This window comes from Alligator sinensis, unplaced genomic scaffold (assembly GCF_000455745.1).
Source record: "Alligator sinensis unplaced genomic scaffold, ASM45574v1 scaffold199_1, whole genome shotgun sequence".
NCBI classification, from domain to species: domain Eukaryota; kingdom Metazoa; phylum Chordata; order Crocodylia; family Alligatoridae; genus Alligator; species Alligator sinensis.
In genome coordinates this window covers 1,869,497-1,894,139 of record NW_005842008.1, presented here as the reverse complement: position 1 = coordinate 1,894,139, position 24,643 = coordinate 1,869,497, and the positions used below count along the sequence as shown (strand labels likewise).

The 24,643-nt window shown below is 43.7% G+C and overlaps 1 protein-coding gene across 6 annotated transcripts in view; it reads left to right on the top strand.

Moving 5' to 3' along the window:
* BCAR3 (BCAR3, NSP family adaptor protein) overlaps window positions 1–24,643 on the top strand; it is a 167,854-nt gene that overhangs the window by 141,299 nt on the left and 1,912 nt on the right. For 2 of the 6 annotated variants that reach the window (XM_014519089.2, XM_006021840.3), the window contains exons 4-12: window positions 4,253–4,381; window positions 5,710–6,152; window positions 7,583–7,683; window positions 9,697–10,349; window positions 14,282–14,397; window positions 16,556–16,727; window positions 17,951–18,062; window positions 19,956–20,168; window positions 22,416–23,555. In XM_014519089.2, the coding sequence (XP_014374575.1) occupies window positions 4,253–4,381; window positions 5,710–6,152; window positions 7,583–7,683; window positions 9,697–10,349; window positions 14,282–14,397; window positions 16,556–16,727; window positions 17,951–18,062; window positions 19,956–20,168; window positions 22,416–22,603 (2,127 nt within the window). In that variant the 3' untranslated portion in view covers window positions 22,604–23,555. Of the gene's footprint in view, window positions 1–4,252; window positions 4,382–5,709; window positions 6,153–7,582; window positions 7,684–9,696; window positions 10,350–14,281; window positions 14,398–16,555; window positions 16,728–17,950; window positions 18,063–19,955; window positions 20,169–22,415; window positions 23,559–24,643 lie in introns of those variants that run through there. The other 4 variants (XM_025201913.1, XM_025201914.1, XM_006021841.3 and 1 more) reach the window with 4 other exon arrangements.

Below are 24,643 nucleotides of genomic sequence, written 5' to 3'. Positions count from 1 at the left end.
TTCCTGCCTATGCAGGGGGTCGGACTCGATGATCTATTGAGGTCCCTTCCGACCCTAGCATCTGTGAATCTATGAATCTATGACTCTGGAGTCTGCTCGATGGAGCACAGTAATTACCATGTTCCACCAAACTTGATTAATTGAGTCTGCTCCAATGCTTTATAATTACAGTGTGTTAGAGAAGCCTCTGTATGTGTGTAGGCACCCAAAATGTCTAACATGGCAACAAAGTCCTTGTCTCTGTACAGGACATACAAAGAGGACAAATTCTACTGCTCTAGGTGGGGATGTCTACACAGGGATGTAAGTGCACAGTAAGTTCCAATGTGAATTTGTGCACTCACTCCCTTTTCAGATGCTTCTAGTACTCAGACTCTGAGTGCCTTCATGTGACACTTGAATATGGGTGTAAGATACCTTGCACTTATTTTGTACTAGGAATTTCTGCATAAGGAGTTAGCACAGAGTAACCAGCACTGCAAACTCTCACTTTACCTTACTATGTAGATGAGCCCCAGCTTACTATAATGGGATTGCCTGAAGGGTATAAAGTTAAGCAAATATGTACGTTTTTGCAGGGCATGGGCCCTTGGGTTTTAAGAGCTGAGAACAGAACTACATTGGCCACTGTAATTATGGACAAACTTTATCTTTCACAGTCTCTTTCTCCCACTATTCATTGGATATACAATTAGGCACAGTTTAGTAGTTTGAGCCAACAGAAGGCTGGTTAGGCAGTTTCATTTGCAGTTAGTAGGTCTGCATCCCTAGGCAGTGTTTCTGGGAATACCTTGGGAACCATGCCAGCTACTGGAGTTCCTCCACTAGATACAGATCAGCAGGCAGTTACTGACATGTTGGCTTCCAGTCTAAAGTCTGACCTCTGGAGAGTAATAGCTGTCACGTGCATGGTTAACGCTGGTGGAATGGATTTTTAAAATATAGGTAATCGTGCATGTTAACAATTTAGCTGTGTTGGATTCCTGAAATGTTTTTCTGATAAGGTTGCTGGAAGGAACTTGATGAGTACAAGATGTGTCTCATTACCAGGGATCCAGATTTTCTGTTTCCCACAGAAAAATGGAGTAAACCATGGATTTTACATTTTACCAGAGGCAAACACAGATTTCTCATTTTACCGGAGAAGCCTGTGGATTTTGCAGTTTTGTGACAAGCCCTCTGCAGGCTGGCAGAGTTCCAGGAGGCTTGGGGGGCAGGGGGCTGTGTAGGGGCACCAGCAGGGCTGGGGAGGCTGTGGGGGGCCTTTTATTTTAATCACAAATTTTGGGGGTTTTATCAGAGAAGTTGCAATTTTTTATCAGGGAAAACCAGGATCCCTGCTCATTACCTTCTCTCCAGAGCTAGCGAGCAATCCAGCTGCCCACTAGAGGGAATGCTCAGTTCCTTTGTTGTGTTATGCACCTGCATCCTGATGAAACAGCTGTAGTAAATTACTCAGCTTTAAAGATAAAAGTTATTTGTCAGCATTATTCATGTGAATGAAATTCACTCCTATGCAGAGGCTGTGCCTGTTTCTGGCATTATTATGCTTAATAACTTTAAATACCTCTAGTTCTATGTGTCCGTATGGATGCTGGGGTATTTTGCCAAATTGTTTTCCATTACAGGGCTGCCCAGATAGCAGGTGGGGAGGGGGGCACATGTGACCCCTAAAGTGTTAATTTGTGGCTGCCAGGCTCCCACCCAGCTGCTTCTCCCCACTTTGCTGCAGCAGCAACTGGGGTCGCCAGGTTTCCCCTCCTTTCCACTTCCCGTTCCCCCCCCCAGGGGTAATGCAGCATGGGCACAGTGCTGACTGTAGCCTGGGGCCCCTGCACAGTGCAGCAAGGGAACTAAGAGTGAGGCTTGAGTGCCTATACAGTTTGTGGCCTGAGGGACCACTGGTTTTCACTAGTGTGACATCCATACTATGAGGCCCTCACTGGTGCAGCCCAGGGAGCATGTGGCTTCTGTCTGCTTAGAAGTTAGACAGCCCTTATCTTATATAGTAATAGCTTCACTGAGAAGAGACTTTGTGGGGAATAAGAAGCCAAGGAATCCTCACCCTCCACAGGCTGCAAAGCAACTTTGGAGCTGATTGAGAAGGCTGCTGCCCTTAAGCAGCAGCGGGCATTACCATGGCACTTCTGCTTCCAAGTTATGGTGGCCTCTGACATCAACGCTGTTTGTGTGTTGCCATGCAGGAAGCTAGTTTTCTTGCCCTGTAGAGGCTACATGCCCTGAACGAGCCATAGACCCTGCCTAATCCCTTCAGAAGCAGAACCGCATCCTGGCTGCAGGAGGAAGGGCAGGATTTTCTTTTCGTTGCACAACATGATTATCTGTGTTAACTTGTACTTACATGTGCACACGATAACATGGCCTAGACTCTAGAGAAATGAAACTGAGGCTCATTGTATCCTCCACCTTGCTGTACAAAGTAACACACCAAACTGTTATTGTCTAATAAGGCATCACTGTTACATAGGAAGAGGCAAGAAGAAAATTCATCTCATAATTCATCTGAATTTTTAGCATGTTCAGATGGTCTTGGCAAGCAGAACACCCATTTTTTTCTGGCATTGTTCCATCAACACTATGCTTTCTAGCAATCTGCTTTAACTGGAATAGTCTGGACTGCCCAGAGTACTGATGAAGGGAGCACTCTTGCAGGTATAGGCTGTGGGGATGTCTTTGAAGGAGAAAACTCTTTAGAGCGGAGTGTTCATAGAAAGTCTGTGAACAGTGGGTGCACAGCAGTGTGGTCCACTCTCTTTAAACGCTTGCATGAATTGGAGCATTCGCATCAGTGCATCTAGAAAGATCAGTCTGGGAGCTTTGGATCCTAATCAGATAACTACAAACTATATGGCCAATAAGAAGAAAACTGTGGTTGACCTGCATTCTGTGTCACTCACTCTTTTTGTTTGAAAGTAACATCATCTGTCCACATATCTCCATGATTAATGCAGCAACACTTTGACTGGCACAAACAGCCAATCCACTTTGGAAACTGAAAAGTTTTTGTGAGCATTTCAGCACCATTAAATGCAGAGTTTGAATCACAGGACTCTGGGAGACCGTTTTAATTGTCCAAAGAATTTCTCTTCATTGAATGGTTTAAAAAATTGTACAGCAGCATTGTTTGTGCTTCTCTGGAGGAGGACCAGACCTTTAGGGTGTTTATACATGTGCTCTGGGAGTGGGGGAGAGGAGGAGCTTCAATAAGAGCAGCTCCAAGAGCCACTCTAATTAAAGCTTCCGGAGTGTCATGTGTACCGGTGTCCCCATGCTGAAAAATGGTGGCAGGAGCACTTTAACTGCAGCTCGCTGAACAAGCTTTAGTTAAAGCGTCCCCACCACCATTTTTCAGTGCAGGGATGCTGATACATGTGAAGCTGGAGTCTGCTGGAGTGCAGTAATTACCACACTTAAGCAATTAATCAAGTCCACTTTGACAAACTGTAATTACAGAGCTTTGGAGCCGCCTTGCTGCGCATGTATAGGTGCCTTTAGTGAATCACCAAAGTCTCGCTCCTGAGAAGGACCAAGGAATCTCTGATAGATATGATCCAAGAAAGGCAAATTCTTCTGGGAGCAGAGGGCTATGAGGATCAATATGCTCACTACTTAATACAAGTGGATTCCCTCAATAGATCCCATATGTATTATGGGGTGCAAGGATTCCCCTGTGAGTCATGGAGGTGCACAGAGATTTTGCTTGCTTTCAGTAAAGGAAGAGGAGAATCACCAGAAAACATTGAATTCAATTAGTGTGAATTTCCTCTTATAATGAAGGTTTTTTAAGGAGGGAAAGACCTTTAACAAGATACACATTTCACATGCAGCAGAGCTACTGACTCAGTACCCCCATCCAGTTGGTGTAAGTCCTGCTATGTTCGAAATAGTCTTACTAGGGATGGGGCAACCCTATTCAACTGTGCTCGCCACACATGGAATTCTTCTGGAGAAGATGCAGTGGCCAAGTGACTCAGCAGTTGCATTATCTTGGTGCACAAATGGGATATTTATGATGCACTGTATGCAAAGTGTAATCATTATACACCTTTCCTCTGACGCAGCCTTTGCAAATATTGCTTAAAGATCAAAGCCAAGCCGGCTGGCTAAATGTAGAGCCCAGTTACCAATGGCTGGTGCAGTGGGTGACACATGGGATGAAAATTTGACTGAGATATAATGCTTATCACTAAGCTTGGCACTGTTGACCTTTTTTTTTATATCTTTATTGTAGTTCTCTAAGGAGAGGCAGATTATGGACATCACCCCGGAAAAGCTGAAGAAAGAGCTAGAAGAAGAGCTGCAGTTAAGCAGTGAAGACTTGCGAAGCCATGCCTGGTACCACGGGCGCATTCCTCGGCAGGTACGTTCTCCCTGGGGCTTCCCTTCATAGACAGGTCTGTTGGTTTTCATGTACAGACAGACAGACTAACATGGGAATATTACATATAGAGTCTCTGTGAGATCATTAGTTCAAGAGAAACTGAATGCCTTTTAGTGTGTAAACTAGGCAATGTCTGATACAGTATTTACTTAGCATGCCTTGGTGTAAAACAGGAGTGAGGAAAGCAATAGGCAGGTCACAGAGCTGTTAATCCATATACCTTCACAAACAAACAAGTTACAAGTATGCCTCTGTGATGTGGACAAAGGCTGTATTCTGTCCCCTGTGTTCTGATAGCAACTTTGTTTTGGCTCCGTGTGATTAAGCAACATGGAAAATGTTCCTTTTAAACTTTTTCCTGAGTTGGGAATTAAACAGGGTAGTTTTATTTTGGGCCCTATCAAAATAGAATATTTGTTGGTTTATAAAGCAGTCGTTATTTTGGCTCTTTCCCACTAAAACATCATGATTTCCCCCTGCTGGCTCACAATGGAAATGCATCTGGCAGATACAGTTGGAATTGTGATGCTTCCTGCTGGTAGCAGCATGAGTGGTGAAAGGCAGGTGGAGTAGCCAGTTTTGTGGTTTAAGATTAATTAATCTGTGCCAAATGGAAATGCCCAGCTCAGTTCATAAAGGAACAGGGCCATTTGAACTCCCAAATAGATACTGAATTTTAAAAAATGGACCCAAACCTATTTTATAAAGCAGCTGATTGTATCACTTTAAATAACTTGTGATAACTAAATGGTGAATTCTGACCACTTGCAGTAATAACCTCCTAGCTGGTGCATGCATATGATGGAAAAGCTATGTTATTTCCTGCCACCGGTGTTCTGGGTGATATCATTCCCCTTCACAGATTTGTTTCCTTTGACAAGCTGAAGGGTGGATGCCTACAAACATTATAGATGCCCTGTTAGGCCCATAGACCCTGTCCTAGAATCTCCTTGCAGAGACCTGCTGTGAAGGATTATGTAATGGCCCCTGAAACTTTGAAGGAGACAGAACTGGGGAGGGCAACATTCTGCCCCATTTTCTGCCCCACAAATAACTGACTTCTTTGTAGTGAGAGTAAGCACAGGCACAGGAAGGCAGTGAGAAGGAAATGGGCTGCTTGGCCAAGTTGGACCTTGGTGCAGCTGCCTGGCCAGGTTGGACCTTCCCAGGCTGGATTCAGTCTCTTCCTGCATAGGATTTGACCCACAAGCCACGGGTTGCTAACCCCCTGGATAAAGGGATCTTGCTGATGTGATGCTGGTCAAGGGTGATTTTGAGTATGTTCTTTTTCTTTTCTTTTCTCTAAGGTGGCAGAAAGTCTAGTTCAGAGAGATGGTGACTTCTTGATTCGGGACTCTCTCTCCAGTCCTGGCAACTTTGTTCTCACCTGTCAGTGGAAAAACATTTCTCAGCATTTCAAAATCAACAGGACAGTCGTGAGACTCAGTGAAGCCTACTGCCGTGTTCAATATCAGTTTGAACTTGAAAGTTTTGACAGCATCCCTGGGTTAGTTAGGTATCACGTGGGGAACCGCAAACCAATATCAAAGCAGAGTGGAGCAATTATTTTTCAGCCTGTTAACCGGACTGTGCCACTGAGGTGTCTAGAGGAGAAGTATGGAGTATCTCCAGTCCGACAAAGAGAATGCAGCATCTCAGAAGGAAAATTAGAGGCTGCAAAAAGACTGAGCCTCAGTGTATGCGGTGTGCAATCCCGGGAGCATAGCTTAACCAGAGGAAACCTTTTAAGGTACTTTCTGTTTCCTTCTACCACTACCCTATAAGGGAAATCAAGGAAGGGGCTGTCTTGCTTCCATAGATGTTAGTGGGAGTTTTGTGTTCAATGTTAGTGGAGAAGGGACCAGGGTTCAACACGGTTTCATAGCAAGTCATTTTTAAAGGCCTAATCCAAATACACCAAAGTATCAAAGAGAGTCCTGTTAATTTCAGTGGGATTTGGACCAGGCCTTACACAAGCAGTAACTGTAATGAGTTTTAGTGTAGCTGTCTGCATTTGTACATTGCATTTGTACACTGCACTCAAATACCCTGACATTAATTAAGGTAAGACTTAATTAATATGCTGATGTTCTGATGAATATGAATGAATTATTCAGATTTTGAAAATCCTTTTGGAAAAATATGATTCAGGTGTGATTTACTTCCTTCCCCATTGGGCTCTGCAGTTCTGATTCGCTTCTCTCTCATACTGATGTAAGTTGGAAAGAACTCCTGAGAAGTCAGTGATCTCAGAATCAGACCTTGCTAGCACAGCGCAGTGTTGGAACAAAAAATGAAAATAGTAAAATACATTGAAGGAGCAAAGTAAAACTTTGTTGTTGCTCCTAAGCCAAGCTCTTTTCCTTATTCAGCTGCTATGATGGAAATGCCAGCAATGAGACAAAGTGAGATGGAACAAGCAAAGGTTCAGTAACACAGTTGACTCTGGATCTTTGTTCCTCCTTACCACCCTGCCAGGCATTGCATGGAAAAGTCAAAACACTCAAATGAAAAAAAAAACATAATAAGTATAATTAAGAAATTGCAAATCATTGTCACAATGCAGTTTGTAGATGCTTTTAATTCTGTGTGAAAACTTCACGTGAACTGAGTAAACTATTTATGCAGAGCCTTTAAATAACTTTATTCTTCACATGATTTCCCTGGGAGTATCAGGGAATATTTTCTTTGCGTATATATGTAGGAAAATATAAAATGAAAGCATGCGTATTCACTGCCTAGTGATTGAACTATAGGAGAAATGGAAGACCAGAGTAGTGAGACGTTTCTTGCTAGAAAATGGGCTCTCAGTCTGAGAGTTGAGACCTCCTAATAGAGACTATGCTTATGATCGACTACGATCTTTCAGTATGCAGGAGATGGATCAGAGCCTTGGTGAGGTAAAGAATGGGCCTTGTCCTGTGTATAGTTACCAGAAAAAATTCTGTGCAGAGAAATTTCTCTCAACACTGAACACTGTAGGCAAGAGCCTCTCCCGTGCTAAAACCCCTTTGTGCTACTGCAACATAAAGAAGACTTTAAGCTTTTAAGCTGCCCTTAAAGGGAAAAGAAAGATTGCTCCCCTTCCCCTCCCCCTAGTTTTTGGCCCTGTTGCAACTGGTAAGAATTGTGCTACACTTTAACAATATGGCTGTGTTGAGGTTTTTTTTCCCATCCTAGAAACAAAGAAAAAAGTGGTAGCCAGCCAGCGAGTTTGGACCATGTCCAGGAGAAGAGATTCCCACTGAAGGCTCACCAGTCAGAAAGCTACCTGCCAATTGGTATGTATGTAGTGAAGTTTCTAATAACTACGCAGAAGATGCATGTTTTAGGTTGTTGGTTCCTTTGCCAGATGCTATAAAGTTCCAGAAGGTGAAAATTCAGTCTCCTGGAAGAGAGGGGTGAGTGTAGGAGTCCTGTGATACAGTTGCTATTTGGTAGTTCTTTGGTGGTTCATATAAATTGTTGATAGTTTAATTTTATCTGCTATTACAACTACTAGAACCAGGCTGTATTTATAAGGGCACTTGTCAGCTTGGTGGCTTGGCGCTAGTGAATAAGTTTCCATATCCCAAAAAGAACTATTGTGCTTGGCACTAATTGGCACCTCCTTGACAGTATCTTCTTACCCTTCCAGGTCTTGCAAGAATGTCATCAGTTTCACTGACACTGCTCTGGCCCTGGCTTACTGAGTGGCAGGAGTGGAGCTGATGAAATCCTAGCAGGTTTCATACTGTTGCCCAAGTAAACTATACTCATCTGCAGCTAATGCATCTGGTACTCCTTTGCCCTCTTCTGTATACTCCCAACTATTAGGAGAGAGGAAGTGTGATGACCAAAAGTTCTGCTCTGTTTATCTCTCCTGTCTTCCTATATCACAACCTCACTGCTGCTGCTCTAGTTGTCCCCACCCCCCCAGCTATATCCCCTTTTCCCTTAGCTTTCCTGAGCAACAGCAGTGTCACGTGTATGAGAATGTGATCAGTTCCACTTCTCTGCCCTCACTGAAAAAAGACATGTGGACACTTCCCCAGATGCCAGTTGCTTTTCTTTTTCTTTCCCAAGCAGCACCCCAAGGGAATTGTCCCCAAAAGCACAAATACTGATTTGGTTTCCAAGACTGTCATCTTGAACTTTTCTTGAGCAGTAAATCCATGGGAGGAAAAATATAAAATCCACAGCATCCCTTGTAAATAGATTTATTAAGACAGGAGTTCTCCAACACCTCCATAGGGAACCACATCATAACAGAAAATTCTCATGAACATCTCTCTGTCCTTTCTACCCATAAATATGATTGCACAAACTGCCTCCCCTTCCATTCATAACTGAGCCAATTACCATCCTAATTAGAGGAAATAAATTACAGTAGCAGTAGCCTGAAATGTAAAATTAGGCAGGTAGTTCATATGGCTTTATAAAGTGGTGGTGATGATAGTGACAAAGCCTAAAAGCTCTGTCAGGAGCAAAGTCACATTGTTGTAGGTGCCTGGCAGAAATATTACTGGAGTCAATTGCTGCTCTGGAGATCTTACAGTCTAGCTAGCTGTAATGCAGTATAGCAGCTGGAAATAAGAATTAAAGCCAGTGTGATGTGCCCAGTTAGCTCTCTGCAGACGACAAGTGTTCTGTGGATCACCCTTTGGGAACCTCTGACTTCAATCCAATCAGAGTCCAATCCTGCATTGAGTCCTCTGTTTGATATCAGTGGGAGGTTTGTGTGTGAACTACAGGATGAGTTTATAGGAAATATTACAGTACAGGCATGTGCTTCTCCAGCTATTAACATCCCTGACGTTATTTTTTTATACCTTGCTATGTGTCCAAAATCCACTTTGAGGAACTTGTTCTTTCATCTCTAACTTGTCTTCCTAGAAATGATGCATATGGTCTTTGTGTGGTGCAGCTAGAAGTTTCCATTTTTGTATAGCAGATCAGATTACAAACAAACTCCTATTCCAAGCCATGGAGATTTTCCAGCTCTGACTGTATGGTCCATGTATGCTGTGGGGAGCTGGGTTATTGTCAGAGTTACCACAGGCTGACATTACAGTGCAGCTGCTCTGTGTGTTTGGGATTTTGGGAGGATCTGCAAATAAGTAGAATTCGCTGCCTAGCACATCCCTAAAAATACATGTTGGTGGCACAGAATGAAGAACTGACATGATCTGAAACATGTTGCCCAGTAAGTAACAGCAAAGCAGATCTACCTCAGGAATTGTATGTATTGTGCCTTGGATTGCTTTATTGTCATTAAAAGTGATGGATTTTCTGTTTCTGTTTTTCATCTGCAGGTTCAAGGCATCCGTCTCAGGTACCTGAAACAGGTACAGGTTCATGTCCAAATTCCCCTATTTCCCCATTCAGAACAGGCAGTGAACCTACTCTGAGCCCCACAGTTGTCCAGAGAGTTGCCTCAGACTCTCAAGCAGGAGAAGCACTTAGAGGTTCAGACAGCCAGCTCTGTCCCAAGCCTCCACCTAAACCCAGCAAAGTGCCCTTGCTGAAGCCACCGCAGTCTCCTTTAGCTTGGCACAGTTCAGAGGCACACTACTGTGAACTAAACCCTGCCACTCCCATGGATTGTGGAGCAGCAAAACAACCTTCATGTCAGAAGAGCAGCTACGTGGAACATCTGACAGCTAAAGAGAATGGAGCCCTTTCATTCAGGAACTCTGAGACCAATTACCTGATCCTGGAGGATGATGCATCACAGCGGTCTATGGATCCATTAGCAGCGCAGAATGCGATGGCTGAGGAGGGAAGCATGTATGTAGCACCTGTTCTTGAGACGGTCTCTAGTTTTAAACCAAATGATTTTGAATCCAAGCTCCTTCCTCTGGAAAACAAGCCACTTGAAACATCAATGCTAAAGAGAGTCAAGGAACTATTCACCAACAATGATCCAAAGATTATTGCACAGCACATACTTAGAATGGACTGCAAGGTAATTTTTTTTCTTATTAAAAACCAAATAATTGTAAAGGGAAAAGAACTTTTCTGCATCTCTCTGTGCACTTTGTCAGCTTGAGTTGTCTGGGTTGTTTTTTTTTAAGGGATTTGGAAGAATTAAAGGGAAATCTGAAAATATTAATTTGTTGTTAGGGACTTACTAAGAGGTAGCCTAGAATACATTATCCCCTCAGATAGGGGTTGGCAACCTACAGCTTGTGAGCCATATCCAGTCCTCCCTGCTGCTCTCTTGTGTCTGTGCTTACTCTCGCAGAGGGGCCAAGTAGCTGCAGTGAGAGTAAGCACAGGTGGCTTGAGCTATGGGGGGAAGGATTTATATCTCCCACTCGGGGGATGAATCACAAGCTCTGGCCTATGGGTACAAAAAGTTGCCAACCCCTGCTTTAGAAGAATGATTTAAAGTTTATCTCTAGACCAAAAACCATAGCTGGCCTGGTTTTGAAGCCCATGTTTTCCACTGTTTCATACATTTGATCACACATCATTTGTTGTCCATTCACAACTCAGTATTTCTTCTGTAAGTAAAATTGAGGTTGGCAGAAAGAGTATTTGGACTGAAACAATGAATGCCATGATGGTAAGAAAGAGAATCAGTCATGACTGTTGCTTTCAGGAACATTTGTTTGGTCATTTCCTGGAAGGCACGCAGATCCTATAATGGTGCGCATGGCATAGAGCAGAACAGAATGTAGGGTGACTTGTTCTTTGAATCCTTGTTTGGATCTTCATCCTCTGTTTGGGCCTTAACTGAGAGGTATTGGAAAGCAGCTGCCAAAGCTTCTGAGCCAGCTCCCTCCCAACATGCCTTTTGTACCCTCTAGTGTACTGCTAAATTAGCATCAGAAGCATGGAGTATTATTATAGTGCTGGCTTCTTTCTACTGGCAAATCATTGGGAGCAGCTATTCCAGACTCAGCATTGTGGAAAAGGAAGAGAAGAAAGTAAGCCAAGGACAAAGCAGCTCTTTTTCTAGTAATAGTTCAAAACAAAGGGGACATAAAAACCTAATTGGATGCTTAGCTGCTTGATAGGAATGGATGTGGGTCCTGTCCATGTTATGGAACAGCACTGGGCGAAGAGAGGGAAGGGAGACAGAGAGAAAGTGGCCATCTAGCGCTCCTTAATTATGGATCTGGCCCATTACAATTCATGTTCTCATTCCATCATCTGCGATTCAAATGGCACTCTGCACATGGTTTAAATGGTGTTTTTTTCTTCTGCCATCAGCTCAATTACTCTCATTTAAATGCTCATCGTGCAGCTCTTACATAGTCATTGGAACAGAATGTATATTCAGTGATCATACTAGCCAGCCTCTCACTCTGTTGTGGAAGGAATGAAAAGCCTTCCCAGTCCCACTCCTCACTATTAGGAATGCTTTGCTCTGAAAGCATAATCAGGATGGAAATTAATTTTAAAAAGCTATTGAAAGTCAGAGGAGGGATCATGCATCATAGTGATTTCATAACAGCACATTTGCACATTCACATTGTGACTCAGTGGATAAACTCAGCAGATCAGTTAATCTAGAATGTCATTTTAGGGACTTTATTAGTGAGATAAGGTCTGGTTTCCAGTACTATTAAAGAAGCACACACCACCTGAGCAGCATCCACAGAGCAGCGATGGCTCCTCCTGAGAAACTAATGGGTGACTAGCATTTTGTCATCATAATTCAAAATAAACCCTTCTCTTCAGTGACTGCAGTCAAACTTGCCTGCTAAAGATCCACAAGATTTGTCTCATCTGCTAGTTACAGAGCATGAGGTTTAGGAGAGCACAGGTCAGTTCTAAGGAAATATTTTGCTGCCCAGGGACATGACAAGGACTTACTTAGCCTGTGGTTTGTAGTAGCTTTAAATAAAAACTTGTTTCCAGTGCTCTTTCTCTGGGACTCATGTAGGGAGCCAGGTTGACAAATGGTGAGTATTAGCACTGTGGGCCATAAAAATGATAAGGTGGAGCGGCAGTGATGTAGAGGCTACTGAGTAATGACAGATTAACCTGCATATTACACCAAAAGGAGAGAAGCCGAGTGTGGCTGCCCCACAACAGCAGGCTGCTGCTGGTACTGCTGCTGTGCTCACTACTATTGCCCAGTCCCAGTGGACTTGGTGAACCAGGCTGACTACCTGTTGGCAGGGTTTTCTTCTGTAGTGGTAGTACTGGCTGATCTCCCCTAAGCCCTTCTCACCACTCTGCCCCACCTTCCTCTCACACTGGCAGAATGGCCTGGGAAACTTCCACTGAGGATCTTCAATAGTGGAGCCCTGTACAGGAGAAACATTTGGCTGCTTCACAGTGGGTCTAACACCAACCACCCTTATTGGACCTGTATTACTATCAGAATCTCAGGAAAACATTACACACTCCAAAGCTGTCTTCTCCCACTACTGCAGATTGATTTTTAGCATTTGGAACTGAAGACAACTTCAGTACTAACCAGAATGGCTATAATCTGCCTGTCAAAGTGGGTGTTGAATTCCCTTAACCATTTCTCTGTGAATAGCAAATTTTAGTCGCTGCAGTTAGCCCATCAGAATAAATGCTGCATACATACATCACGGAACATGAAACAAATCATAACAGTGGCAAGAGATGCTTCTTGCTCATGGCTAACACTTCAAAGCTCCCAGGAGTTTCTCATTCAGGCAGTATGAACATCAGATTAATTAAAGTGCCACTTGAAACAACAGTGCCAACAACAATCCAGTAGTGAAACTAGGGATGGGTGAGAGAGGCATTCGTGATGACTTAGGAGGGGCACCAGAATTATCCCCCAGCCCTGTGCAGTCTGTGCCCCAGCAGCAAGAGCAGCCCCACAGTATTGCTGTGGGGTGCGTGGACACTGGGCTGCTCCTGCTTCAAGAGCAAGAACCAGTGCAGGCAGAGCACAGCAGCAGCAGCAACAGCTGGGGGCTGTTTTGGGTAAGACTTCTGCACCCCCACCCCTGGTCTCCCATAGGGTTTATCCAGGGTATAAAGCCTGCTTGTTACACCACTGCAGCAGTCTAGGACAAATTCATAAAAGGGCATAAGCCCTGCAGTACTTGCAGCATTGGACTTTCAGGCCCCTATGTCCCTAATGGAATTCACAGCCCCATGTTTATGCACCCAGGCTCCCTACACAGCACGTGGAGTTAAGCACCTACAGATGAAATCCATAAAATCACTGTACTGAGGGACCAGCACGTCTACACCCCTAGTTATGATAAATGGCTGTCCCTAAACTCCACACTTTCCTGGGATTTGGACATCATAATATGGGAGGAGCTTCTGTCTGCTAGGGATTTGTAGCCCTGAGCCCTCCCTTGGAGTTGAAGCTGGCAAAACCTTTCTCACCAGACATAGCTGGAGGAGAAAGTGGTGACAGTGCCCGCTCAATAGTCCCCCAATAGATTCAGTAGCCCAGTGATGAGCACACATTCCCAAAGTGTGAGAGACCTGCTTTCAGTTCCTGCCTCAGAGAATTGGAATCAGCATCTCCTGCATGTCTTGACTAAGGTCCAAGTTCATCAGTGTTGAAGAAGGGTCAGGTCTTTTGCCCAATCTGTTCTTGTTGTGTGCATGTTCTTTTAGATGTAATGTGTGTACTCTGTGGTAACCCCTGCCTACCACATGCCCTACAGAATTCTTACGCTTCTTGTACATAAAGGAATGAAGCATTTAGTCCTTGCATCTTGGCCAGCCCCCCTACTTATTTTTGTATGATTGATTTGCATAGGCAAAAAGTTTTGAGGTTCTAGGTCCTTGTGTGTACTGCTTTTAGCACATCTGTGGTTGATTAAGCTATTTTAAATGACTGTGTTAGTGGTCTGGTGACACAGAGGTGGTAATAACTGTATAAATGGCTCTGTCATAAGTCAACTTCCTGAATCTATGTGTGCAAATGTATATGCTTGGCAGGTTGCTAGGATACTGGAGGTCTCAGAAGAGATGAGAAGGATCATGGGTGTGAGCTCAGGTCTGGAACTCATTACATTGCCGTATGGACACCAACTGCGTCTGGACCTAATTGAAAGGTAAATGTTCCCTTTACTTTGCACTTTGCTTCTACCACAGTTAGATGGAGGATCATTCTTTCCCGAGTCTTGCTGTGCCTTTTTTATATCTCCGGGTAGAGCATCCCCTCAAAACTTTCCAAAATTCATGTATACTGAATTGAGATCCATTGAATAATAACTCATTGGGACACTGAGCTGCAGAGGCCTAACAAGCTCTTTCAGTGCATAGGGCCAGGGGGGATATGTGCTGACTACTGGAGAGTGTTATGGGGAGGTGGGGGGGTATGTTACTGCCTGGGTCCTGCTCACATGAGCGGCAGCTGCTATTACTGTTGCTCATCTCTTAGCAACATGAGATTGGGCTGCTGCTGCTGAGGTGCAGTCAGTGGCATGGGCTTCCTGGGACTGCTCCTGGTGCTCTGTTTACTCCCACCCCTGGGGGACAGGACCGCACCTCTCCTGGCAAAGCCTCCCAGCTGGGGCCTCATTTCATCCCCCTCCAGATGCACAGCTGGGCATAGGGCTGCACCTACTTGGCTCTGCACCTGCTGCAGGAAAGAGTCCTGGCAGACTGGTGCCTCCTGTAAGCCAGTGCTCAGGGCTGGTGCCCCTCTGGCCCTCCCAGCTACGCTACTGCTAAGTTCTAGCACAGCTGTGTGGGTAGAGGAGCTCTCGGGCTACCCTGAGCAACACCATGTGGGAGGGAAAGCCCGGTGTTTGAGGGCCTGATCTTCAGAAATGCTCAACACCCTCAACTCTCATGAGGGACTGCAGGGGTTCTGATCTTCTTTGGACACAGAAGGGTGAAGGGTTGTTGGAGGAGAGAGTTATCCAAGAGGCCTTTCAAGAACTTGGCAAGAGGCCTCAAAGGAACTTCATCCATAACATCTTCCTACTGCCTCCACCCTTGATTCCTAGCGTTTTGTCTGCACAGACTTCAGCAGTTTGCTGAATTTTGGACCAAAAGGGATTATTTCAGGAATTCACCAAGGCTGGGGGGGTGGGGAGGGGAGGTGGAATGAGACTGAGGCAGTTCATCCATGTGGCATCCTGTCTTTCATAACAAAAAAGGGCAGTGACAGAGACAGGACAAAACTTAGCTACAGACCTGCCACAAAAGGGAACTTTGCACTATAAACGTATACAGAAGAAGCACTGGATCACTTTGTAATACAGAGGGTAAGCTAGTAAGACTACTGAGGCTGAAGCAAGAAGCCCTAGAAAACAGAGAGCACAATCCTGCATTCACAGGCAGATACAGAAGGTTGCTGCAAAGTCAGACTTGATTTCATTCCCCAAATGCGCCACAAGCCAAAATCTGAGGTCCACTATCAGAAATAAAGAAGTGACTTAGATATGGAGAGAGAGAGAGACTCAAGAGAAGCTCTGCAGCCTGATCACAACACAAATTTCTCTCTAGAGCCAGGTCCTGCTGGCCTCTGAAGAGGTGTTTGGGCTCCACTGAGATTGTAACTTGAAGCGTTTAGCACAACTCGTACGGCTCCCTGGTCACTCTCCACCTATTGAATGGAACGTTTTGTGTGCAGCAAAATCACCATGTGCTGGAGTGAGAGAGCCCTAAATTGTGTTGCAAACACTCAGATTGCAGAGAGTGAAAGGGTTTGTAATGTTTGGCTGGGACGATACCTCTGTTTGCCATCCTCTTTAATGGGCAAGCGAGAGTTTCCCGGATAATGCTGGGATCACTGGTGGTTTTGTTTTTGCAGTAGAGAGGTAGTCATGTTAGGTACTTGCCAAGAGACTGCCTGCCTAACTGCCATGGCTGACTGCTTCCCTAACTGCAGAGGGAAGAACATCCTTTGACAGTTGGCCCTACTGGTGCAGCAAACCCCACCCCACGCCTACTATCCAGTGAGATGCTCAGGGGACCCAAAATGCAGCACTGCAAAAGTTTAGGCTTTGCAGTGTGAGTAGACTCATTATCTTGTAGCCTCAAAAGTGCAGCCTGTTAATATGATATAAGACAGCAGCTGTCCCTGAGAGCCATGGAAGAGCAGCTTTGTCTGTAATAGTCGCACAGACTTCCTTTGGGCCAGCAAGGTCTTTTAATGTTGCCTTTGATTTGATTTTCTCTGCTACTGTGTGATTGTTGACCTAGCATTATTATCAGTCATCAATAGGTCACTGTATCTGTGACTGGCTTGCTTTCCTCCAGGCATAACACCATGGCCATAGGAATAGCTGTGGATATTTTGGGCTGCACAGGAAACTTAGAAGAGAGAGCTGTAACACTGAACAGGATCATCCAGGTAGCTGTGGAGCTGAAGGATGTTCTGGGGGATTTGTATGCATTCTCTGCTATTATGAAAGCGCTGGAAATGCCACAGGTAAAGAAAATGTTCCTTTGCTGTTCAGTGATTCCTGCTTAGCTCAGCAATTTCAGGTCCTCACACAAGTGCTTTGAGACAACACGGGTAGGCACTGACAAGCACATTCCCACGCAGCCAGACAGAAAGAAGAGCCAAGACTCAAGTCATTATGAGCTCAACAGCACTTTGAATCACAACAAAACACTAATATGTTCTGATGCCAGAACAAGCTGAAAACTTGCTTTCTAGAACAAGGCCCCATTCTAAAGCAGTGCCTGTGTGATGGTGCAGAAGAAACAGTTCGATACTATTTAAAAGACAAGTGAATAATGAGATAAACAATTGCTTTTTGCAGTTACAGATGGTCTGCCTCTTCTGAATAGATCTTCCTCTGTGATCCTTCAGTGTCTTGATGGTTGTTTGAAATGATCACTTTGATAACAAGGGACCAGAACGTTGAGCAACTAGCACTAGCAAGGAACAGTCTGTAAAGTCCAAAAGAAACTGAAGTATTTTGAATACAGCTAAGAATATTTATCTGAACAAAGTTGTACAATCATGTGAGCCGACTGGGGGAGAGTTTTTGTATCTGATCCTTGAATAAGAGCTTTGGAGGGAGAAAAGACTTATAATAAGTGGTTTCCCTAACAGGAAGTTGCACTCCTTTGTGTACAAATGGGCATTGTACAGTAATTACTTACTTGTCAATCCAGTTCTTCAAGAACAATAAATGCATTCCCCCCCACACACACACTTTTCAAACTCATCTGGGGATCCAGTTTAAATCACACATGAGGGAACCATCTTTTTGCCCTCCTGCCAAAATGCTCAGTTTAAAGTGTACTACTAGCTAAGGAGAGTGGACGGCTTTCTTGGTGTGGTGCCAGGAATGCTGCTTTTGTTTTCTGAGTGGGAGAAATCCTTCACCTGTGTTTGGTCCAATGGTGATTTGAACATTGTCCTAGAAGATCATAAAGGGAACAGAACAGGATGTTTTCCTTCTGCCAAAGGAACACGCAGTCATCTTGCTTAAATACCAGGACATCTTATTCCATGGCATCAAGGAATTAATGACTGCCAGGATCTGAAAAATAAACTTTTCATAGGCTCCAACAACACAGGATTTCCCATTGTGATACTTTCCAGTGAAATCTCTGTTGTCTGCCAGCGGCCAGAGAGTTGCTTTAAATATAAACTGTTGTGGAATCAGAATTTGATCCTTTCTTTTTTTGTCTGAGCAGATCTCCAGGTTGGAACAAACCTGGACGACACTACGGCACCACTACACCCAAATGGCCATTACTTATGAAAAGCAGCTGAAACCATTCAGCAAAGCCTTGCACGAAGGAAAGGGTGAGTGCAGTACCTGGACTGCAGGCAGGCACACGTGACACTGGCCTGCCAGTTATGTTCAGGAAAAAATCCAATTAAATCAGATGAAGACAAATTACAGCATTTTTATAACATTTTTTTCTGAGCTTTTGACTTGCTCCCTCTCTACCTTGATATAGTGATGGACGTAGAATGTAGTGAAGTCATTTGAGTATCAACTTGCCCCGTTGGCTTGCTTATGGCTTTGCCCTGAAAGCCCACAACTCTCATTACACAAAACATCTCTTTTGCAACAGGAGTGTCTCTTGCAAATCAAGGGAAGTGATTCTTTTGCTTTATTCAGCACTGTTGAGGCCTCACGTGCAGTATTGTGTCCAGTTTTGGGCCCTACACTTCAAGAAGGATGTGGACAGATTGAAAAGAGTCCAGCAGAGAGTGACAAAAATGATTAGGGGCCTAGGGAGCATGGCTGATGAGGAAAAGCTGAAAGATTTAGGGCAATTTAGTTTGGATAAGAAAAGACTGAGGTGGGGTTTGATAAGTCTTCAAATACCTGAAGGGCAGTTACAGAGAAGATGGAGATAAGGCTTTTCTCGGTAGTTACAGGGGACAGGACTAGGTGCAATGGACTCATACTTCAGCACAAAATTCAAGTTGGAGAGTAGGAATAACTTTCTAACTATGAGGGTGGGCAAACATGGGAACAGGCTCCCTGGAGAAATTGTGGAATCTCTGTCCCTAGCAATTTTCAAGAATATATTAGACAGACACTCAGCTGGGCTGGTTTAGTCAGGGATGATCCTGTTTTGAGCAGGGGGCTGGACTAGATGAGCTCATGAGATGCATTCCAATCCTACTTTCCTATGATCCTAAGTACAAAAAAAATTATAGGAAAGCCAGTGGGAAATGAGTGCAGAAGGGTAGCTCAGCTGTTCATCATGTACTTAAGTGACGTTGCATCATTCTGTGTGAGTGGAACGTGGCACAGAGGAAAAATAAGAGAAGTTGATTCAGGCAGCAGGCCTGGATGTCCCTTTCAGCCCTACTTCTCTGTGATTCTGTGTTATGACTTCTGCAAGCAGGCCTACAGCAAGCCAACCTATGATATGCATGCACACATGAACACCTCTCCTGGACTGCCAGCCTCTCCTCCCTTTACTAGACCCACTCTGGAGTGCCTTGAGAGGAACAGTAAATGGCAGGACCATTCTGCTTCAGCTGGATTAGGTTGGGAAAGGACAAATCTGTGGCAAGGTCTCCCCTTCCCTCTGCCAGGATGAAAGAGCTGGGAATGGCAGACTTCGCTTCTTTTCTCTCTCCCAATGTAGTGGAGGGGAAACCAGTAGAGGAGACAAATCCTCCCGTACAAGAAGGGAGATGGAGCAGAGTCTGCTGCCTTTGATAAGTCTTCTGATCCTCTTAGGTGCTCCTCCTTGCAGGAAAGCTCAGGGTTCCCAAAACTCCAAGCCAGGTGTAACTGCTTCTCTACACTTCAGATGCCACCTCCTCCATTCTTATGGCAAGCAGTCAAAAGAGGAGCTAAGATCCCCTACAACCAGGGAAAAGATAGGGAGCATTAACCCTTCAGGCAGATGGAAGTGAGTGGAAGTTTTGCCCCTGCAGATCAGTGACAGGTCCGCTAAGATACTTAGGTGCCCAATAATTTTTGGGCTGCATGGCAGTTCCTAAGGATTCAGCAGATGGATGTGCTACATAGTTTTGCAGTATCATAGTAAAGCATAGTTTTGTCAGTTGGGCAGGGAGGATGCTGCTTTGAGAGACTGCATCATATGACAGAAGACAAAAATATGCTCAAAATCGTTTGGCTCTCTTAGGAAAGAATATTGCTCTATAATTAGCTGAAAATCTGCAGGATTTATGATTGTTCTGGGGGTTTTTTTCCATTTGTTTCAGAGACCATGTGCTCTCCACCAAACATCATCACAGTGCCATTGCTGATGCCTTTGGTTACCTTGATGGAGCGACAGGCTGTCACTTTTGAAGGGATGGACCTGTGGGAAAACACTGACCAAAGCTGTGAAATTATGCTCAAGCACTTAACTGCAGCCCGTAGCATAGCACAGCATGCTGACATGTACAGAATGACTGCAGAGAGGATATTGGAAGGTAAGGACATTGGCTAGAAAAAAAAGTCTTCCTGCATATTTCAATAGTTCAGCATTCCTCAGAGTGGACAGAAAATGTGTTGTGTTTTGCTCAACTAATGAAGAGCTGCTGCACAGTCTACCAAGACCCTTGGCTGACTGAGACCTGAACAACAGCCATAACTGGCACGAGTATATGCCAGAAGTGGAACAATTAAAATGTAAATTAGCCAGAAATGTGCTTTTGTTCTACCTGTCCGTTCACAGTTGGATTGTTCTTGAGGATGCTTATGCTTTAGCCAATTTGTGGGACTTCAACCTACACTATGGAAGGAAAAAGTGGAGAAAGGAACATTTTCATGTTGAAACTTCCTAGAACTTGTAGGCTGCCATCTAGTCTGACCCTTGGCTCCTTTTGTACAGATGCAACCTAACGACCTTCCCCTCTTTGTATGCACGCACTTGCTTGTTCCTTCCTGATACAGCACTGTGCATTTGCCCTTACTCAGTTTCATCCAATTTATTTCAGACATTTTTCCAATTTAGCAAGGTAATTTTGAATCCTAATCCTGTCCCCTAGTCCTGCTACTCCACCCAGCTTGGTGTCATCTACAAACTTACTAAATGTGCACTTCGTTCCATCCTCCAAGTCATTAATGAAAATACAGACCAGTACCAGACAGAACATACTCCTAGGGAAAGCTGCTTGGTTCCTCTTCCCAGTTCAAGAGCCACTGATGATAGTTCAAGAGCCACTGATGAGTTTTGGGCATAACGAATAAGCCAGGTTTCCATAGCTTGCGTATGAAGATGCTGTGGGAGACCATGTCAAAAGCCTTGCTAAAATTGAGGTACATCACCACCGATGCTCTCCCCGTTAGGGATTCTTGCTGCCTCATTAATAGCTAATAGCTAGATCAACTAAATACCTCTAAAGAAAATGATGTAAACCAGGAGTGTCAAAGACCTGGCCCACAGGCTGAATCCCACCCGTGGTGCTGCCTGTGGGTCTGAGAGACCTACAGGTAGCATGTGCACTACCTGTGCCTGTGCACTGTGTGGTGCCTGCTCCAGCTTGTCCCAAAGCAGCCACCATGTGCAGTACAATGTTGGAGCAGGACTGAGCCACCAGTGGTGCTCGCTTCAACCTCTCCAGGACGCACACTAGATGCGGAATGTGGGGCTGGTCTTTTGAGTCAGGTCCAACCTGTGGACCGGCCCCATACCACTCACCTTGGCTGGTGGGCCAGATGAGTTTGACAATCCTGACAAACTCCTTTTGACTACCTCTCCTTTACCCATGGTGTAGAATTTAGGTGGATACAGACAACAGATTAAAAAGCTGACTGAGCTGGGTAAGGGGGTCTATCCAACCATGACCATGCTTGAGGATGAAGTCACCAAATAGGGCAAAGATAATCTGCAGCCATTCATGTAATCAAAATTGACCAAGGAGGCTCAAGACCTGCAGAGGGGAGCTGCAAGGAAGGCCAGGTGGGTCAGTATGTGGAACTCTTCCCTCTGACTCTGAGAGTAAAGCCCCCAACCTACCGGTAAGAGGATATGTTCCTGCAAAGTATGCCATCATTTAGGTAAGAGACAGCAGAGATACTGCCCTTTGTAGCTATTAAAGAGAGTGCTTCTAGTAAGAGAGTGCTTCAAACCCCTGCCCCACCCCAAGACACAATTCTAGCTTTGGACATTTTGCCTGCATTGCCACTCTCCCCACCTGGGCAACTTCTTCCCCCTCCCCCCTCCAAGTCCACACACATGCAGTTTGAGTAATAATCAGTCACTGGTGGGTAACTGAAACCAAGCATCATCATGTGGGTGGTTGATTATACTGGCTGGTAGATTATACAGGGAAATTATAGACAGTTAAGGCAGGCAACACCCCTTGAATGCTGACATTTTTCAGAAGTTGCCACTCATCTGACTTCATCTAACAGTCTTTTATAGATTTTAAAGACCAGACCATTAGGCATGAGGCCAAGAGCCAAAACTTTCCTCAGTTATCAGAATAGCCAGTGTCAATTATCTTTTCATTAACTCAGAGCCATGTATGTGTTCCTGCAGCATGGCTCACAGTAAGGGATTTTAATATTTGTCCAGCCTTTTCATAATTCCAAACTTGAAACCAATAGCATAAAAACAAGCCCAGCTTTTTAAAACATGTTGCTTTGAAGGAATGCAAATTTAAAAATCCCTTCCTGCCAAGCACATGCCTGTTTGAGTGACACACTTCTGTCTCTCTTATTTTCCTCATTAGGCTTTCAACCAGATGAAGAGATGAGTGAGATCTTCAAGACAGAATTTCAAATGAGACTGCTGTGGGGCAGCAAAGGCGCACAAGTAAATCAGAGGGAGAGATACGAGAAATTCAACCAGATTTTAAATGCACTGTCTCGAAAATTAGAACCTCCTCCAGTAAAGCAGGTGGATCTATTAAATATCTAACAAATGCTTCAATAATTATCTTAAATGGTAACCTCCAAATGATCATCAGTTAATCTAAAAAAAGGTTTTTTTGCTGATTTGACACTGCAAGCCTCTAGCATTCACAGGATCCCTAGGACTTGTAAATTGCACAATGCACATTTATGAGTTGTTTAAAATTACTACTGATTTCTAAATGAATTATTTATTTGTTGTTAAATTTGTAACCATGTCATTTTAATGATCCCTGAACAGTCAAACCTAACACATGGCCCTTTACAAGGTTGTTCTGAAGTTCACCAGATATCACCTTTATAAAAATGTCTATAATGTCCAGTAGTTATCACATTTGATGTTGTTTCACTTAATATTTTCAGTCATGAAACAGTCTAGTGTAAATAGAAAATGATAGTAGGTATGTCATTTAAAAAATATCAGTTGTATGATATTCCTTATACAAATATGAAATTGTACATACAGTTGTGAATTAAAGTATATCTTTATGTGAACTATTATGCATAGTATCACTGCATACTATAATGGGGAATTAACAGGATCATTTTAAGGAAATATCTTTTCTCTGCTGCCACAACAGAGGATTCAAATTGCAGTGGACTAGTTAGTGATTATTCCTTCTCTAACCTCTGCCAGTGTACATTAGTTCACTTTTTCCCCACTAGCTGTCCTCACACTGAGGAGAAAAAACTGAAACCCTATCATTGGCTTAGAGACTGGGCATCCTTTCAAATACCAAAGGAGGATAATCCCTGCAGGGATTGTTTACTTACTTTTGCTAAAGACGGACAGATCGCTGCACACACATTTTCATGTGATTGGAAATCCAAAACTTGTCATTTATTCAGATGGGAAAGCCTGGGACATTGATATTCATGTTTCACATCTGTACTCACAAGTCACTCCCAATAGAGACTGAATTCTTTAAGATGGGCCCATAACAACCAGCTTGGTACTGTGTAACTCCTCGTGTACACCGTGCAAGTTTTCTTGTGATATGCAACATTCCAGTAGCAGTTACAGAAGGAGAACTTCAGCGGCAACTTCCACTTCATCAGTGCACTGCGGGAACTTCAAGCTAAGAGGCTAAATAGATGTTACAGCAGCTAATTTAGTCCAATGACACCCTAAATCCACATTTAGGTCTACTGCAATTATTTCAACTTCTTGAGGAGCAAGGCACTATCCAAGCCAAGAGTAAAAGTAGCAGAATCTGGCCTGATTTGTTAATATTACTTTATTTGTCAGTTAGAGAGCTGCAGCATTAAAAAGAGGATACAAAAACATTCCTCTGAAGTTGACAAAAGACAAGAGACAAGCCATCTTAACCATGAAAAGGTTCTTTTTTTATTCCATGAAAATATTCTCAACAGAGAACACTATTTTTAAACAAAGCATTTAACATTTAAGAAATCAACATGTGCACAAAAGGATTAAAAATTACTGGAAAAATGTAAGATTCCTTAGACAATTCACGTTCAGAATAGTGATTTATAACTAGCTGCTGTGCAAGTACAAATGGTTTATTCTATCTTTAATAACCCTCGTACAGGTTGCATTATCCCTTATGAAAGCAACTTGCTTTCAAAGGAAGCAAATCCTGGTTTTAGAAAAACAAACAGTAGCATGAAAAGAACAGTTAGTCCTTTACCAGGAAGTGCTAACAATGACCTGCAAGGCTGTTAGCCAGGCAAACCTCTTTGCAGAAAAAACACAGATCACATTTCCTTCTCTTCTCTAACTTTAAAATAAAAAAGCACTAGGTTTAAAAAAAAACTACACTATGTAGTTTGTCAGTATTGAGTAATGTCACGTTATATAAATAACCCTGTATACAATATCCAAAAATCTAAACTTTAGCATTTAATAGCCCCCAAATGTAATACGCTAGGTCAGCTGTGTAATAGTGGTATACGTAACAAAGGAATTAACTGCCACACAAGTCACTCAGATTCAGTTTTACTGGTAGTACGATTTCTAATAACACTGACATATTTTTTTTAAAGAATCCAGCACTGCTGCATCCAAATATTGCTTCAAACCCCA